Source organism: Engystomops pustulosus, chromosome 7 (assembly GCF_040894005.1).
Source record: "Engystomops pustulosus chromosome 7, aEngPut4.maternal, whole genome shotgun sequence".
Lineage (NCBI taxonomy): Eukaryota > Metazoa > Chordata > Amphibia > Anura > Leptodactylidae > Engystomops > Engystomops pustulosus.
This window is the reverse complement of record NC_092417.1, coordinates 28,558,323-28,578,170: the sequence shown is the minus strand read 5'-3', so window position 1 is coordinate 28,578,170 and position 19,848 is coordinate 28,558,323. Positions and strand designations below refer to the sequence as shown.

At 47.2% G+C, this 19,848-nt stretch overlaps 1 protein-coding gene across 1 annotated transcript; it reads left to right on the top strand.

Annotated features, from left to right (window-relative positions):
- Positions 1–5,951: 5,951 nt before the first annotated feature.
- On the top strand, positions 5,952–17,878 carry LOC140068728 (uncharacterized). Its single transcript, XM_072114128.1, has 2 exons — positions 5,952–6,931; positions 17,744–17,878. The coding sequence occupies exon 1, from the start codon at positions 5,963–5,965 to the stop codon at positions 6,902–6,904; it is 942 nt and encodes a 313-aa protein (XP_071970229.1). The 5' UTR covers positions 5,952–5,962; the 3' UTR covers positions 6,905–6,931; positions 17,744–17,878.
- Positions 17,879–19,848: the final 1,970 nt, after the last annotated feature.

Genomic DNA, 19,848 nt, shown 5'->3' with positions numbered 1-19,848 from the left:
AGGGGTATTGCAGTGGTGAATCCTGCCTGGCAAGGCAGAGGTTAAGTATTTTGTATGATGCAAGATGCTATTGTCCAATGATCTGTGTTACATCCTGTCCTTTGTAAGCTGAGATGTGATTGGAGGAGCAGCCACCACCTGACCAAAGGGAGGTAACAAAACCCCCTGGCCAGGAATGTTCTGGGTCTTTCTAGGGAGATTCCAGTAGAGGAGAATCCTAGAGATCCTAATGAGTGAGTGAGTAATCTCAGTCTAGCCCATACCAGAGCAGGAAGAGCCTAGCCCCTGCCTCTGAAGAGTGGAGTATCAGACTAGAGTTAGTGTAGTGAGGAAAAGGGGTATCATCTTACCTTTAAAGGTGATACCTGAAGCCCTACAGGACAAGCTGAAGCTTCCTACCAGGACACAGCTGCCTCCCAGCCTGCCCTCTACATCCAGGCTGGTGAACTATCTCCTGAGGCTCCCTCCAACTCACATCTCAGCACTCCATCTACTTGTTAAAGGCACGTTGCTGCAGTTCCTGCGGTTCAAATAAAGAACTGTAAGTTGTTTTCTTCAACTTCTGTCTCCGTCTGGTCCCTGCTAATACGGCTGCCTTCATCACCGGCACCCTGTCCATCACCCAGAGACTCACACTCGGGACATTAAGGGGTTGCCCCAGGGAGATCCGCTATAGCAGCCTCTCCCTCATCATTTCTTGCCAACACCACCCTGCTGGAGACCTGCCAGGCTGTAGGACAGCCCTCCGGTTCCCCCGTACCAAGCACCGTGACAATAGCGTGCTTAGGCCGCAACCGCCAGCCACTCCGGTACCGCGGGCCCCGGCTGTCACCAGGCCTCACCTCAAAAGGCTAGGCCCCGGTGGGGGATGTTGCAAGTGGCGTCACGAACAGGATTGATACTTCTGTGCCTTATTACGGCATTAAAGACTTTCCTTTATTAAAAAGACTGTGCTGCCTAACCCTGCTGCCATCCGGGTTTAGGCCCAAGTGATTGTGTGTTTCACATTGAACTGTTATACTGCTGCCACGTGCTGTCGAGCGCCGCTCCAGCACTCAAGAGGTTAATTCCTGCAAGAACTGTGTCAGCTCTGCTACATCCGGCGCTGCTGCGCCTGAAGCATTTACCTCAGAGGCGTGTGGCGCAGCAAGTATTTCAAGCCCGCCAAATCTTGACTGGCGGGAACTCCAGAGGCGTCATTAGGCTCCGCCCCCTGCGCGAGTGGCGCGAAGCACCGTGGAGGAGGAGCTGGAGCGTGTGCGGCCGGCAACGAAGAGGGTTAATCGGCCATCTTGGATTTCGGCGCAGGCCGCGTCTGAAGCCTGCCAGCAGCGTGCACCTCATCCGGAGTTCCGGCGCACGTGTCCTGCCACTGGAGGAGAACACCGCTGAGCATCACTGAGCCCTGCTGCCTGCCGGACATCGGGAACGGAGACCTTTGTGTACCGGAGCTGTCCTGTCACCGCGGCTGATCCTGAGTGAGTACCGCTGGGGAAGTTAAAGGGGGGTAGAGATTGTTTCTGACGCTAGGTTATTGGCTCACCTCCCAAGGAATAGTGACTGTGTCTTAAAGTGCCCACGTCCCATTCTAGCCATCGCCCCTAGCAACGGACATTGTATAACCCTACAGGCTTCCCTCAGCTAGGCCAGTCATGTCCGCCCAGGACGAAGATACGGGACTGGCGCAAGTCCCGTCCCCTGGTCCCTCCTCAGGGTACCGGAGCATGTTAAGTCCTCCAGAGAGTCCCTTCAGCCCTGCTACAGCTAGTGTCCCTGGGACTCCCACCATGATGCCTCTGACTATGCCCTACTATCTGGGGGCCCCCTGGTTACCCTACTACGAGGGAGAATCACATACTCTCCCTGAATTCAGGGACAAGTTGTTAGCCACCTTCGCCTTGCTCCCATTCACAGAGGAACAGAAAGTGGGCATCCTCATCGGGCAGTTGAAAGGACCCGCTCTCCGGGAAGTCAAGTCCTGGCCCCGAGAACAGTGTCAGAATGTGGTCCAGATTCTTGATAGGCTACGTAACACCTTTGACAAGTGTACTGTCTCCGAGTTGAAGCAGAAATTCTTCGGGAAAAGACAGAAGCCCCAAGAGTCCCTCCGAGACTTTGCCCTCTCCCTACAGGAGACATGGAAGGCCATCACCTGCCTTGAGCCCAAAGACGCTGAAACCTCTGATCAAACCTTAAGGGAACAATTTATCAATGGACTTGTTGATAGAAATCAAAGGTGTCAACTAAAGATCATCTCTTCTCAACATGCCCAGGCCTCTTTCCTTGAGTTTAAGGAAATTGCCATTGACATATTAGGAGACCGATCACCTACTGGACCGCAGAAAGAGCCTGAATCCGTAGAAATGGAAGAATCTGCTCTCGCTTGCCATCCCACGCAGTCAGCATCACCTACTCCTGCGACTATGGAAGTTACTGGCATAACAGGACCGGTCCCTAATCTGGCGGACACCCTGCATCAAATCCTTGATCGGTTGACCCAGTTGGAAGTAACTGTCTCTGCTATGAGGAGGAAACCTCCAGAGAACCCGGTACGGTCAGCTACTCCTCGTGAATCTCCGACTAAACAGCGCCCAAAAGAAGCGAAGTCGTTAAGCACCTGGAGTCAGAAGAAACCCCGCCAGCGGTGCAGCTACTGCCATAAATATGGGCATGAAGAGAACGATTGTCGTCAGTTAAACGACAAACCCTTGGAGCTAAGGGACGACCTCCAAGGGAAGAACTTGTAAGTCCCCGAGATGCTAACTGGATGCCCAGGTTCGTGGGGACTCGCCCCATGGTTCATGTAACCATCAATGGAGTTACCCTACCGGCCTTAATTGATACCGGCTCTCAAGTGACCACCCTCCGGAGTACTGCCTTCGAGAAATGCCGAGGAGGAGCATCCTTAGTCCAACCTCCCAAGGCTTACTTGAACATTATTGCTACGAACGGAAAACCCGTTCCCATCCGCGGCTACTGGGAGCCCACACTAACCATTGGACACACTGAGTTAACCAGACAGGGCGTAGTGGTGACACGAGTCCCCGAAAACGGTAACTTCTCCCTGGTACTGGGTACCAATGTCCTCCGCAACTGCTACCCTGAAGTGCTGAAGGCTCTCCACGACTCCCTGCCAACAGTGCCCAACGGTTCCCGGAAGGTAATTCAGGAGACTATGCAGGTTCTAGCGGCGCAACAGAAGTTTGCTGGCCCTAATGGAGAAATCTGCAGAGCCCGGATCAAGGATCCCCAACCTGTCCGCCTTCAACCTGGGACTGAGACGTTAGTATGGTGTCGAGCCTGCATGGGCGTTCAAGGTCAAGACTACCAGGCGATAGTAGAACCTCTACCAGCTGATGAAGACCTGCCCATTCTAGCCGCCAGGAGCCTAGTCACGGTATCCCGAGGACAAGTACCCATTCGACTACTAAATGTGGGAGATTCCCCAGTGGACCTGAGAAAGTATCAAGCCGTAGCCACTCTCTTCAGTGTCCACCCTGAAGACTTGGTGGAAACCTCTCTGTCTGCCTCCCAACAGTTGGAAGTGAAGCAAGGTGCTGAAGATGAGCCTGCCGAGCAATCCTGGTGGCTTGAGCTCAATATTGGAGACGACGATTTTACTCCTGCAGACCAAGTACAAGGTGTCCTGGATGTGGTTATGAAGCACCACCGGGCCTTCAGCAAACACCCACTGGATTTTGGGCAGACTACTCTGATCCAACACACCATCCCTACTGGCTCTCATCCTCCTATCAAGGAACGATACCGGCCCATACCTCCAGCCCGCTACCAAGAGGTGAAGAAGCTGGTACAAGAGATGAAGACAGCCAACGTTATCCGGGAGAGTCACAGCCCATGGGCTGCCCCGCTGGTCCTTGTGAAGAAGAAGGATGGAACCCTTCGATTCTGTGTTGACTATAGGAAGATCAACAATATCACCCACATGGACGCCTATCCTCTGCCTCGAATCGAGGAATCCCTCGCAGCCCTAGGGTCAGCTGCCTACTTCTCTACCCTGGACCTGACCAGTGGCTACTGGCAAGTGGCCATGGCACCAGAAGACAGAGAGAAGACGGCTTTCACCACCCCAATGGGCTTGTTCGAGTTCAACAACATGCCGTTTGGGCTATGCAACGCCCCAGGCACATTTCAACGGCTGATGGAGAGATGTTTGGGTCATCGCAACTTCGAGACCGTCCTGCTATATTTGGACGACATTATCATCTACTCCAAGACTTATGAAGACCACCTCCACCATCTGGCTGAAGTCTTCCAAATCCTGACCCAACATGGGTTGAAGGTCAAGCCATCCAAGTGCCACCTGCTACAACCTAGCGTCATGTACCTGGGACATGTGGTGAGCGCTCATGGAATTGAGCCAGATCCAGAGAAGATTGCAGCTGTCTACGACTGGCCTACCCCATCCACCGTACGGGACATCAAAAGCTTCCTGGGATTTGCCAGTTATTACAGGCGTTTCATCCTGAAGTTTGCCCAGCTGGCGGCTCCCCTGCAAGAGCTTCTAAGGGGCCTGCCAAAAGAGAGCCAACGTTCCCGAGTATCCATTGAGTGGACGGCCGAACGAGAAGCTGCCTTCCAGATGCTCAAGCAACGGCTGACTGAACCTCCGGTGTTGGGATATCCAGACTATAGTCTGCCTTTCACCCTATACACTGATGCCAGCAAGCAAGGTCTAGGGGCGGTATTATCCCAGCTCCAAAACGGAACTGAAAGGGTCATAGCCTACGCCAGCCGTTCCCTCCGAGAACCGGAGCAAAACGACCAGAACTATAGTTCCTTCAAGTTGGAGTTTCTGGCGTTAGTCTGGGCTGTGACCGAAAAGTTCAAAGACTATCTAGCTGCATCATCTTTCACTGTCTTCACAGACAATAATCCTTTGGCGCATCTGAACACCGCACGTCTTGGAGCACTGGAACAACGGTGGGCCTCCAGACTTGCCAATTTCAGCTTTACCATCAAGTACCGGGCTGGTAAGACCAATGACAACGCTGACGCTCTGTCCCGTCTCCCTGACCAGTGGGAGGGACCCTCCACGGATGCTCAGTGGGAAGATGTGGAGATGCCAGCGTTCTATGCCCGGTTTGTGCGTCAAGATGCCCAGAGAGTTTACTCCCTACCGACAGAGGCAGCGCCAGCTACTCCTCAAGAAGAGTCAGAGCCCCCTGCGGAAAAGGACCTCTGGATTAGTCTTCAGGCTGATAGCCGTGCCATAGGAGAAGTAATGGACTATCTCTCTAGTGGGCGAGTGCCTGAAAGAATCCGGCGCAGAAGAGCCGATGGAGAACTGTCTCAATTGTGGCGCCAGAGAAAGACTCTGAGCATGCACCAGGGTCTGCTAAAGAGAAGAACTCTGGACCCTATCACTTATGACCGGCTGTACCAGATTGTGATTCCCAGGAGGGATGCCAAAATAGTACTGGAAATGTACCATGACCAGTCCGGCCACTTTGGCACTCAGAAGACTGAAGCCACCCTCCGAAGGCGATTCTTCTGGGTCAACATGAAGTCCGACATTGAAGCCTGGTGTCGAGAATGCCCAGCCTGCGCCATCGCTTGAGGAGAGCGACACAATCAAAGGGCCCCTCTCCGTCCCATTGTGAGCCAACGGCCCTTGGAGATCCTGGCATTGGACCACGTGAAGTTGGAGCCCAGCAGATCCGGTCACAGTTATGCTCTTACGATCATCGACCACTATACCAAATTTGTGGTTGCAGTACCTGTCAGAGATCTGTCTGCAAGGACCACCGCAGCGGCCCTGTGGAAGAGCTTCATCCTCCCCTATGGCTGTCCGGACCAGATCCTTACAGACCAAGGAACAGCATTTGAGTCCCAAGTCTTCCAGGAGCTGTGCACTCTATATGGCTGCAAGAAGCTGAGGACCACAGCTTATCATCCCCAAGGCAACAGGCTTTGTGAAAAGATGAACCAGACTCTAATCAATATGCTGAGGACTCTGACCCCTGCAAAAAGGGCTGACTGGCCAAAACTATTGCCCGAATTAGTGTACCTGTACAACAATACCACTCATTGCTCCACAGGGTACACCCCGTATTATCTGATGTTCGGGAGACACGGCCATCTCCCTGCTGATATGACCTGGGACATGGAGTCCCCTGATTCCCAGTCTTTACTCCCCCAGACTGACTGGGTTCACGAACACCAGAGGCGCCTGGCGGATGCCAGAGAAGTTGTGGATCTGCGGTTAGAAGAGGCCCGGGAGAAACAAAAAAGGGACTTTGATCGTAATGCCTGTGCTGAGCCTTTTGCCCCAGGAGATCGAGTGTGGCTGCGCAACAACCATCCTACCAGTAAGCTAGATGGGCGTTGGGAGCGTGAGCCATACCTAGTTAGGGACAGTCTCTCCCCTGAAGTCTACGAGATTTCAAGAGGAGACCGTCCACTACTCCGGGTACATAGGAACCGGCTGAAGAGGTGTCTTCGTCCTTTTGCCCCTCTGTCCACACCTCTCACCTCGACCCCCAACTTACAGACCTCCTTGTGTTCGCCTACCCCCAGTTTCTTGGAACTTGTGACTGTGCCTCAATTCTGTTTTGTTTCCACTCCAGTAAGAGGTACCTCGGAGAGACCATCATCCCCACCGCAGTCTCCAATACTGCTGCCTGTGGAGGATGATCCGGCTCCACTGTCTGCAACCCCTGAAGCATCAGAGCCAGCTGAGACTCCGACTCCAGCGCCTGAATCAGAGGAGGACGATGAGGAGATTGTTATTTTCTCCCAGCCGGAACTGCGGAGGTCTCAAAGGGAGACAAAAGGTAAAGCTCCTGCGTACCTGCAGGAGTATCAGCTGGTGTCACACAGAAGGAGGAGACAGGTACGCTTTTCTGACACCGAAGTACTTACCACTGAAGAAGATGCAGAGTAACCCCTGAAGGGCTGTAGCCCACTTCAGGTACTGCAATGTGTACATATGTGTATTTATTTCTGTCTTTTCCCCAAAGAGCCAGAGACTTTCCTGAGACTCTCACCCTTATGTCATATATGCCAGTAGTCTGCATTAACCCTTTCATAGGCTTTTCAGGTGGTAGTGTGGCTGTGTCGGACCGTCTTTTTGTAAAACACTGACCGCTACCTGACCTTTACCTTTTGTCTCCCTTTGAGACCTCCGCAGTTGGGGGTCGAGGTGAGAGGTGTGGACAGAGGGGCAAAAGGACGAAGACACCTCTTCAGCCGGTTCCTATGTACCCGGAGTGGTGGACGGTCTCCTCTTGAAATCTCGTAGACTTCAGGGGAGAGACTGTCCCTAACTAGGTATGGCTCACGCTCCCAACGCCCATCTAGCTTACTGGTAGGATGGTTGTTGCGCAGCCACACTCGATCTCCTGGGGCAAAAGGCTCAGCACAGGCATTACGATCAAAGTCCCTTTTTTGTTTCTCCCGGGCCTCTTCTAACCGCACATCCACAACTTCTCTGGCATCCGCCAGGCGCCTCTGGTGTTCGTGAACCCAGTCAGTCTGGGGGAGTAAAGACTGGGAATCAGGGGACTCCATGTCCCAGGTCATATCAGCAGGGAGATGGCCGTGTCTCCCGAACATCAGATAATACGGGGTGTACCCTGTGGAGCAATGAGTGGTATTGTTGTACAGGTACACTAATTCGGGCAATAGTTTTGGCCAGTCAGCCCTTTTTGCAGGGGTCAGAGTCCTCAGCATATTGATTAGAGTCTGGTTCATCTTTTCACAAAGCCTGTTGCCTTGGGGATGATAAGCTGTGGTCCTCAGCTTCTTGCAGCCATATAGAGTGCACAGCTCCTGGAAGACTTGGGACTCAAATGCTGTTCCTTGGTCTGTAAGGATCTGGTCCGGACAGCCATAGGGGAGGATGAAGCTCTTCCTTAAATAGCCCGCCTCAGCCTGGCCCTAAGTAATTTTTAAAACTCTGATAACCCCTTTAAGGCACATTAATATATCTGGGTCCATTAGTATTCAGACCCATTACATTTTTTAATCTTTGTTTCATTGCAGCCAATTGGTAGGATAAAAAAGGTTCTTTTTTCTCATTAATGTACACACTGCCCCATCTTGACATAACAAAAACAGAAATGTAGATATGCAACATCCCCCACCGGGGCCTAGCCTTTTGAGGTGAGGCCTGGTGACAGCCGGGGCCCGCGGTACCGGAGTGGCTGGCGGTTGCGGCCTAAGCACACTATTGTCACGGTGCTTGGTACGGGGGAACCGGCTATTTAAAAATAATAAACATGTACTTACCTCCTCCGGCGCCGCCGATGTCCTGCGACGCGGTCCCTTCGATCCGTGCCCCTGTTTGTTTACAGGGGCACAGAAGCCGCGCACAGGGAGCTTCCGGTCCGCGATGTGGCCGACTCCTCCCATTCGTCCCTATCTCTGAGCGTTGTAAGTGCTGGGAGATGGTGTCGGAAGGGAGCTTCCGGCTGTCAGGAAGCTCCCCGAGCGACCCTGTATACAAACTGGCGCACATTGGAGACATCGGCAGCGCCGGACGAGGTAAGTAGATGTTTATTATGTTTAAATAGCCCACCCCAGCCCGGCCCTCAGTAAATTTTAAAACCCGGATAACCCCTTTAAAGGTGTCTATAAAGCTTGCACATGCATTTATAAAGTGTTTGCACCATTATGTGTGAATGTATTTTGTCCAACACTTTAGAAAACTGTGCACATATAGGATCGTGGTATCGCTTAGTCCTAGTTTGCGTCACATTTATTACTGCACTTTGCCAGAATTGTGTCACAGCATGGCGCAAAAAAAAAAGATGCAACTGTGTCACATCCTGAAAACAGACCAGATTAACTAAAATAATCCAGTTAAATGGCGCAAACTGCACATAAGGAAGGCAGACTTGCTGCTGTTTTCATGTATTTGAGCCACTGGGGCAGATTTACTTATCCGGCCTATTCTCAATCCAGCGGTGCGTTCTCTACGGTGGATTCGGTTCCGGCCGGGATTCACTAAGGTAGTTCCTCCGACGTCCACCAGGTGGCGCTGCTGCGCTGAAGTTCCCCCTAGGCCCGCCAAAATGCACTCAAGTTCACCGGCCTATTCCTGGTGAAGGAAAGCGAAAGTCTTTTTTTTAAAATGCGGCAGTTTTTCCGATGCGCCACAATCCGATCGCGTGTGCCAAAAAAAGGGGAAATCGGCGCACATCGGAAATATTCGGGTAACACATCGGGAAAGCGTGAATCGGGCCCTTAGTAAATGACCCCCCACTGTGTGAGTATATTATGTGTATATGCTGCATATATAAATGTATAGATGTATATATCAGTACATAAATAAGTGTGAATGGGTTTATACATGTATGTATGTAAAAGTGTATAAATTATCTGTCTATGAGTGTAGAATGTGTGAATAAATTTGTGTAAACGTATGTACAAAAGATGTGTATATGTTTTTAAGGGAAAGGGCTCACATGCAGAAGTCTACTATGGGGCCTCTCCAAGTTATGCTCCCGCCTTCATGCTCACACCATAGGATTTCATTTTTGCTGAACTTCCGGCTGTAGTCAGGTCCGGAAACCATAAATCCTGGAGCTGAGAGATAGAGCAAGGTTGCTAATTACAATGGTTAGTATTCTTTAAATACTTATTTTAAGGACACCTGCCACTACAAATTAGTTCCCCCATCCAAACTTACCTACGAAATCTACTCCCCAGCCCCATTCTAAAGCAGTCTATTTCATAACACTGGCTTTATTCAAACTTCGATAATCAACCCTTAACCTCTTGGCGCTCAGCATCCGATATATCGGACGCCGAGCTGATACCGGTTCGGCTCAAGATCTGAGCCGAACCAGCATCGGGACACATGGGGTGGTGATAACTTATAGCCGTCACACCAGTGTATCACGCGCGGTCGGAGTGAGCTTTGATCGTGGGTGTTGAACCCGATAAATGCCGCAGTAAGCGCAACCGCTGCATTTAACATGCCTTTCGGGGGTCTTTCCCCCATGATCGCCCCCCCTCCCCCGCATCTTTTAGGGGGGGGCGCCGATTGTTGCTTTGGCAGCCCTGGGGTCAAGATGGCGCCTGTGGCTGTATACTACTTGGGGCAGGCTGTATGCTACTTGGGGCAGGCTGTATACTACAGGGGGATGGCTGTATACTACATGGGGCTGGCTGTATACTACTTGGGGCAGGCTGTATGCTACAGGGGGCAGGCTGTATACTACAGGGGGCAGGCTGTATACTACAGGGAGCAGGCTGTATAATACAAGGGGCTGGCTGTATACTACTTGGGGCAGGCTGTATGCTACTTGGGGCAGGCTGTATACTACATGGGGGCTGGCTGTATACTACTTGGGCAGGCTGTATGCTACTTGGGGCAGGCTGTATGCTACTTGGGACAGGCTGTATACTACTTGGGGCTGGCTGTATACTACTTGGGGCAGGCTGTATGCTACATGGGGCTGGCTGTATCCTACATGGGGCAGGCTGTATGCTACTTGGGCCAGGCTGTATACTACATGGGGCAGGCTGTATACTACGTGGGGCTGGCTGTATACTACATGGGGCTGGCTGTATGCTACTTGGGGCATGCTGTATACTACATGGGGCAGGCTGTATACTACATGGGGCAGGCTGTATACTACTTAGGGCAGGCTGTATGCTACATGGGGCTGGCTGTATCCTACATGGGGCTGGCTGTATGCTACTTGGGGCAGGCTGTATACTACATGGGGCAGGCTGTATGCTACTTGGGGCAGGCTGTATGCTACTTGGGACAGGCTGTATACTACATGGGGCTGGCTGTATACTACTTGGGGCAGGCTGTATGCTACATGGGGCTGGCTGTATCCTACATGGGGCTGGCTGTATGCTACTTGGGGCAGGCTGTATACTACATGGGGCAGGCTGTATACTACTTGGGGCTGGCTGTATACTACAGGGGGCTGGCTGTATACTACAGGGGGCTGGCTGTATGTTACATGGGGCTGGCTGTATACTACTTGGGGCTGGCTGTATACTACTTGGGGCTGGCTGTATGCTACTTGGGGCAGGCTGTATGCTACATGGGGCTGGCTGTATCCTACATGGGGCTGGCTGTATGCTACTTGGGGCAGGCTGTATACTACATGGGGCAGGCTGTATACTACTTGGGGCTGGCTGTATACTACAGGGGCTGGCTGTATACTACAGGGGGCTGGCTGTATGTTACATGGGGCTGGCTGTATACTACTTGGGGCTGGCTGTATACTACTTGGGGCTGGCTGTATGCTACATGGGGCTGGCTGTATACTACTTGGGGCAGGCTGTATACTAGATGCGGCAGGTTGGCTATATACTACATGGGGCTGGCTGTATACTACAGAGGGCTGGCTGGCTGTATACTACACCCTCGGTTTATACTCGAGTCAATAGGTTTTTCCAGTTTTTGGTGGTAAAATTAGGGGTCTCGGCTTTTACTCGTCGGCTTATACTTGAGTATATACGGGCATTCAATAAAAATGCCCATAAGCCCCATAACATATAAAGAGACATATAACACTAAAAAAAAGTCTAAATCACAACCCCGCATATATAGTATCGGCGCATTGGTAACAACCTGTAGAATAAAAGTAAATAAGGATTGAACCCGCTCCATGAACACCGTTAAAAAAAAAATAATAGGTAAAAGAATTATGATTTTTACCTATTAAATCCTAGAAAAAATGCAACAAAAAATGATCAAAAAACATATGTACTCCAGAATGATACTGTTGCAAAGTACAACATATAACGCAAAAAACAAGCGATCAACCAACTCCATAGCTGAAAAAAGCAAAAATGTTATTCCACTTGGAAAACAGCAATGCAAAAAAGATAGATTTTTTGGCAAATTTTGGAAAATGTAGAAAAAATATTCAACTATGGTGTCCCCGTAATCGTATAAACCCATAGAATAAAGATAACATGATTATTAGGCTATACGATGAACACCAAAAAAAAAAAGTAAAAAATCCAGAACAAAATTGATGCTTTTTACTCCTGCCCTCAAAAAAAAGTTCCTAAATTTTCAACAATAGGGAATACCAACCCCAAAATGGTAACACTGGAAAAAGCATCTCATCCCGCAAAAAAAAGCCATCACATGACCCCAATAACAAAAAAGCTAAAATCCTTGCAGCTGACGGACGCTCCTTCTCTCCTGTGCCACGCTGTGCACCCATAAAACAAGTAACGGCCACATGTGGGGGGGTCTCTGTAATCGGAAGAAATTGTAGAACAAATTGTATGGTGGGTTTTCTATTTTTATCTTTTGGAAATGTGTACATTTTAGGGCTAAATGAACATATAACCGACACAATTTGACCATTCTAAATTCCACCTCCATTTTGATGTAATTACTATGAAGATCTCAAGGAGTTAACAATCTTCCTAAAAGCTGTTTCTGATAGCTTGAGGGGTGCAGATTTGAAAATGGGTTGGTTATATAGGGGGGGTTTTGATGTTAAATATGTAAAATTTCATTCAAAACAGTATTCGATATTCGATTTGTAAGCCGCGTGATGTCAAAATAAATTATCCAAACATTTCAAAAATTATGAAAATGTTAAGAAGACAAATGGGAAATGTTATTCAGCAAGTTATTTAGGTGGTAAATCTATCTGCCTGAAAACGCAATGATTTTCGAATTTCAAAAATGGCACATTTTTTTAAAAATTCATCATTTTTTCTTTTTTGTAAATAAACGCAAAACTCATCAGCCAAAATTTACCACTAAAATGAAGTACAACATGTGGGGAAAAACCAATCTGAATCACTTTGATAAGTAACAGTGTTCAAAAGTTATAACCATGTAAAGCGACGCAGGTCAGAATCCAAACAATCTGTCTGCGTCCTTAAGGAGTTAAGCATATGACACATAACATACTTATAGGTCCGATCAACGGACCTTTACATTGGCTTGCGCAATAGATGCCGGCGATGCTGCCGACTTCAATGAAAGGAGACGTCAGTGGGCGGTGCAGACGCAGTGGGGCTCAGGTACTAAGGGTCACTGATCACACTTTCGTCGGAATGTTCCCGGTTTTCGGGATATGAGCAGCTTTGACAGGTATTTAACTGGGGACTGGGGATTAACTGGGCATGTGATCGGATTGTGGCGCAGCTGCACCGACTCTCATGCAACAGAAATCGGGGGGCTGACCATCGGACGATCCAACTGATTCGGACTGAGCGCGGGATTTAAGATTCAAATTAAGTCGCAAGACAATGCACTTACATGCACCAGGAAGAAGAATGTAAACTCTGGAGGACCTGAGCGGGGAAGCGACACATGCTGGATATCGGGCGCACGATCTTAGTGAATCGCGGCACAGTACATTCCGGTCAGACAATGCACTTTCGTGAACTCCCCGGGACCGGGTAAGTAAACATGTCCCAGTAAGTCCCTATGAGCACCAAGAGCATGAAGTCAACAGCGCTTGCGCAATAGATCCTGGCGTTGCTTCCAATGAAAGAAGGCGTTAGTGGGTCGGTGCATGCGCAGTAAGTCGCTGAAAGCAGGAAGCCATGAGCGCTTGAACCCAGGGGAGTGGCGTCTGAGAAGAAAGAAGAGTGCCTGGACACCCCCCTGATGAATAAGCCGGTGCGGCGGTCCGTCGATCGGACCTATAAGTATGTTATGTATGGGATGATTAGTGAATTTGAGTAAAGCGAGGGTTATGAAATGGACTGCTTCAGAAAGGGGCCGGGGAGTAGACTTAGTAGGTATGTTTGGATGGGGACACTCATTTGTGGTGACAGGTGTCCTTTAATGTAGCGGCGGATAAGTTTGGGGCAGATGTGAACAGTGACATCTGGATCATCTCTGGCTCTCTTGGATTGCATGTCCTGGTGTAATAGTGCACAATGGGTTCATTTGTTTCAGAGCGATGATACATATATTCCATTATTATACACAATACCACTGGGAAAACAGATGTTCCTTTCCCTGTCCCCCACATTTCTTTTCCCATTATGAACTTTGTTTGGATAATAATATATTCAGCGCTTGCTTTTTATTTTAATGAAAATGTCAGATCCCTTTTACCCTGTACACGTCTTATTAAACCTGGCACTTTAAGGAGAACGCGCAGCGTACGAGACGTTCACATCAGCAGCTCCTCGCTGGAAATATTGATAACTGGAATTGGAAGCCTTGGAGGTCTCTAGAGAGTAAAACACACGAGCTTCATGATTGATTAGCCGGAGTATAAATTGCTCTCATGAGGACCGAAAGATTTATTCTTGCGTCAATATGTCAATATAGTTTTGTCCCAGCGTTTTGTACCCTGCATCTATGTCTGCACTGCGGATCCTTAGTTTATACCGCTACACGTAGTGAATAATTTGTGACCTACACGCCGCCAGCATCTTATGGGCAAGTTCATAGAGTCACTTCATGGAAACAATGACGGCTCTGGTCAGCAGGCGAGCCCCGCAGAGCACTTTCTTACCAACGTAATGGTAGTAATTACTGCGTGACACAGCCGGGGTGAAAACCGCCATGGCCGGAAGTGTTCGGCCCACTCAATCTTGTGACTTCTAGGGAAAATATACAATGCAGAATGCTGTATAGAATCTTATTGTATTATTAGAATTGTTATTTGTTCCTTTATTTCCACATGTTATCATTGTTTTTAATGTAAATAAGTACAGAAAGAATGGAAGACAAAAATTTGATTTTGGTTGGGTTGTCTGGGATCTCGACTCTCTGAGAAGTGCATTGACGCTTGTACTGGTTATTGTAGCTCGACTCCCGCTAGGGCTGACGGGACATATAATGGGCATACAGTATACATCACTGACCAGTGCACTAGGGTTGTCCCATATACCAAATATATCAAGGGTTAATATAGAGGTTAACTGTGCATCAGGGGCATAACTAGGAGAGGCTGGAGGGATTTCAGCATGAAGCCCCCTCTTCCCCTTAAAAAAAATATAGACATATTGTGCGCATATGTTTATACAATCACAGACATTCATACACACAGACCCTCACCAATCAGCAAGTTAGGCCCTATCCAGTGGATAGGGCCTAACTTGTGTTCATGGGAAAACCCCTTTAAGTTAATACTTTGTAACGCCACCTTTTGCTGTGATTACAGCTGCAAGTCGCTTGGGGTATCACATGTTTTGCACATCGAAAGACTGAAATTCTTGCCTGTTATTCCTTGGAGAACAGCTGGAGATCAGTGAGGTTGGATGAAGTGTTTGTGACCAGCAGATTTCAGCTCTTTCCACAGATTCTCGAATGGATTCAGGACTGGACTGTGACTTGGCCATTCTAATACTTGGATACAGTTATTTGGGAACCTTCTATTGTAGATTTTGCTTTATGTTTGGGATAATCGTCTTGTTGGAAAAAAAATCTTTGCCCCGGTCTCAGGGCTTTTGCAACCTCCAGCAGGTTTTCTTCCAGAATCGTCCTGTATTTGTCTCCATCCATCTTCCCATCAATTTTAAGCATCTTCTCTGTCCCTTCTGAAGAAAAGCCCAAACCATGATCCTGCCCCCGCTATGTGTGACAGTGGGGATGGTGCCCCCACCATATGTGACAGTGGGGATGGTGTGTTCAGGGTGATGAGCTGTGTTGCTTTTACACCAAACATATCGTTTGGCATTGTGACCAAATAATTGGATTTGGTTTCATCTGACCAGAGATCTCCCAGGCAGGGTCAGACTGGTGTACGTAGGGCCCACCTTTCTTCTGGTGGCTGGTCTTTGGTTAGGGATATCATGAGACACCTGAGGATGTTGTCTTACAACCTAGATAGTTAGTCATTGATCACAGGACAGATCTAGTACTTCACAGGTGACTTGTCTTCTCCTCTGAGTTCACATGTGCAAGAGGACGACTCCTCAATGTAATTTATTGCTGCAGAGTTTTCCAGCAGATACCTTCAGCTCCATGCAGCACATCACTGTGTCCCTAAAAATACCACAGTCACTGATAATGTCACCTGTTTAACAATGTCCCACACTGACTAGACTGGGCCCCCCACATTTATCAAATATACTCCGCCATAATGAAACCATGCTGTGCCCCTGCACACATTAAAAATTACATTTCATAACATCCTTAATATTTTAAACTATATACATAGCCTCTATATAAATAATACTGTGCCATTATTGCATTATACACAGTGCTGCCACATCAAAATGTACCAAATGCGCCAAAATTATTCAGTCTAATAATCCAGTCCAAATTATTAATTTACATAAAGTACTTAAATGCGCAGCCTGATCACATATGCATTCCCATTTAAATACATGTGATCAGTAATGAGCACCCGCTATTTTGATTAAAAACAAAGCAAAGCATAAAGTGCTTGTTAGTGACTGCTTGCGTCTCAATGAAAATGCATATGTGTCCTCAGGCTGATGCCCTGGCATTTGCTCTGCATTTCTAATCTCAATGCAAGCGCTGTGTGTAACAGCAGCCTGAATGTATATAATATGCCTCCAAAATGAATAAATCCACTGCCCCCACCCTTGCATTTTATATATACCCCACCTCCTTTCATTTTATATATAGCGCCTCTTTCTTCTTTCATTATGTATATATATATTTGCATTTTATATAAACAGGCCCCCTTGCTCATTTAAGTATATATTCAGCCCTTCAATTCTGAAGTATTTTATATACCCTCCTAATGCTTTCATTTGTTTATATACAACCACCTCCTCAATTAGTTTCATATATATAGCCCCCTCCTCATTTTATTTCAAATATATAGCCCCCTCCTCATTTTATTTCAAATATATAGCCCCCTCCTCATTTTATTTCAAATATATACCGCCCACTCCTCATTTAATTACATATATACAGCCTATCATTTAATTTCATATACATAGCCCCCTCCTCATTTAATTTCATATACAGGCGGTCCCCTACTTAAGAACACTCGACTTACATCTGACCAATAGTTACAAACGGACCTCTGGATGTTGGTAAATTATTGTACTTTAGTCCTAGGCTACAATAATCAGCTATAACAGTTATCACAGGCGTCTGCAATGAAGCTTTAGTGATAATATTGATTCTTATGACAACCCAACATTTTTAAAATCCAATTGTCACAGAGACCAAAAAAGTTCTGGCTGGGATTACAATGATAAAATATACAGTTCCGACTTACATACAAACTCAACTTAAGAACAAACCTACAGACCCTATCTTGTATGTAACCCGGGGACTGCCTGTATATAGCACCCTCCTCGTTTTGTTTCGTATATATAACCCCCTCATTTTATTTACTCTATACACCCCCCCCCATTTAGTTTCATATATACAACCCCTTCCTCATTTAGTTTCATATATACAACCCCTTCCTCATTTAGTTTCATATATACAACCCCTTCCTCATTTAGTTTCATATATACAGCCCCTTCCTCATTTAGTTTCATATATACAACCCCTTCCTCATTTAATTTCCTATACAGCCCCTTTCTCACTGAATTTCACATATATAGCCCCCTCCTCCTCCTTTAATTTAATATAAATTCTCCTAATCATTTAGTTTCATATATACAGCCCTCCTTCTTCCATTTTATATAAACCCTCCTAGTTAAATACATACAGGCCCTATTTTCCTTTCATATAAACCCCTTCTGTTATCATAATTATATCCGCAGCACATTTTATCTATAATGCACCGCTCTATTGTGCCCTCCATCCACTTTGGGCTGTAGGAAAAAAAAAACAAAACACTTACCTGAGCAGGACTTCATGTGTCCCCCGGCTCTCTTCTTTCTGCAGTGGAGTCATGACGGATGGGAACAGGATGCACGGCTGTTTGATGATGTCATCAGGAACTGCAAATCCTGGGTCAGAGTGCGACGGAGCCGGAAAACTTCTGAATCTGAAAATTTGACTGTCCTCTATGCATGGCGTTTGAAGGCAGCATCTAACGACTGATTTAAGTTCTATTATTATCTCTGCCAAGATCCCCGGTCCACCAGTGGGCCAGTTGAACCCTGCTCCCAGGTGGCTTGTGGCAAACTTTAAACAAGACTTTTTATGGATATCTTTGAGAAATGGCTTCCTCTTCCATAAAGGGCAGATTTGTGCAGTGTAGGACTGATTGTTGTCCTATGGACAGACTCTCCCATCTCAGCTGTAGATCTCTGCAGCTCATCCAGAGGTGATCATCTTGGATTCTTGGCTCCATCTCTGATCAGTCTTCTTCTTGTTTGATACTTTAAACTTCTCCACACCAGTATCTCGGACCTGCCTGGTGTGTTCCTTGGTCTTCATGATGCAGAACCCTGAGACTATCAGGGTGCGGTCACACGTTGCAGTTAAAACTGCATCGCAATTAGTTTTGGGTTGGCTTTAGGTGGTATTACTTATTTTAACAAGTGAAAGACATCAAATGAGCAGGTGAATGACTTTTGTGGAACAGCTTTCTCCTTCAAAATCAAATTCACTCGTTCAGTTCATGTCTTTCACCTGTGAAATTGACAAAACTGCACCTAAAACCACCTCAAAGCTGATTGCGATGCAGTTTTAACTGCAACGTGTGACCGCACCCTGACAGAGCAGGTGGATTTAGAAGGAGACTTTATTACACACAGGTGGATTATATTTATCAGTCATTTATGACAACATTGGATCAGTCAGAGATCAGAGACTGAACTTCTGGAGTAAGTTTGCTGCACTGAAAGTAAAGGGGCCGAATAATATTGCACGTCCCACTTTTCAGTTTCTTATTTTTTACAAAAGTTAAAAATATCCAATAAATTTTCGTTCCACTTCACAATTTGTGTCCAACTTGTTGTTGATTTTTCACCCAAAAAATTACCATTTTATATCTTTATGTTTGAAGCCTGAAATATGACAAAATGTAGAAAAGTTCGAATACTTTCGCAAGGCACTGTATATGCTCATTTATACAAATACTGACAGGACATTGTTGCGTTGTGTTGAAACATAGATCATGTGACGTCAGGTGATCATACCAGGTAAAAACAGAGGACAGCCCGGACACAGAGGTAGGTGGGCCAGGTGTAGCAGTTAGGGTGCGACAGGGATTTAGAGGGACAGCCCAGGGGCCCGACATGAATAAATTTTGACTCGGCTGTGTCTCCCGCCTATGCTCAGTATGGACATAGAGGGTCTTGGCTGTGTGTTCCAGACCTTTATATTGGACCCGGTAACAGCCAAGTGTAGTGCAGACATGGCTCGTCATTTCTGTCATCCTATGAATGGGCGGTATAGGGGCGAGATTTTTCCTGGGACTAGTGGAAGCAGGTGGTATATCTGAATGCTACACATGCACATCGACAGCGCATACGCTTTGCCAGTTGTCTGCCTCCATAATGGAACAAGTGCCTCTTGGAACCCAATAACTTGCTGATAAGCAAATCCTAATCATGTGTATTAGAGCATATGGATGTGGTTTTCAGAGTTTTTTGTAATTTTTTTTTAGAATGGAAAAAAAAAAATGTTTGTAATGGCGCTAAAGTTTATGGTGGACTTATTTCTTTTCATTGTAACACCTTTTGACGTCATTATTTTCAGCATTATATTTCACAAAATAAAATAGATCTATGACTCCTGATACCTGTGCCCAATGTATTTTAAATGTGTATTTTAAAGATGCATACCATGTACTCCAGATGAAGCGACAGCATGGAGGAAAGTATAAAAAAACTTTATTTTAGTAATATGTAAATTAGCTGATGAGGCTCCTGGGGCGTGTACTAAGCTGGCCGGGCACTGAGAGCTAAGGCTACACCACACCCCAGTAGCCTCTGCAGATAATTTACATATTACTAAAATAAAGGTTTTTTGAACAAGTTAGGTTCCAGGATGAATAAATTACAGATTAGGGCAGAGGCAGCAGGAGGAATCTACATCGC

What these genes read in the sequence shown, in the direction of transcription:
- LOC140068728 (XM_072114128.1), top strand. Translation starts at nt 5,963, where the DNA reads ATGCTGAGGACTCTGACCCCTGCAAAAAGGGCTGACTGGCCAAAACTA.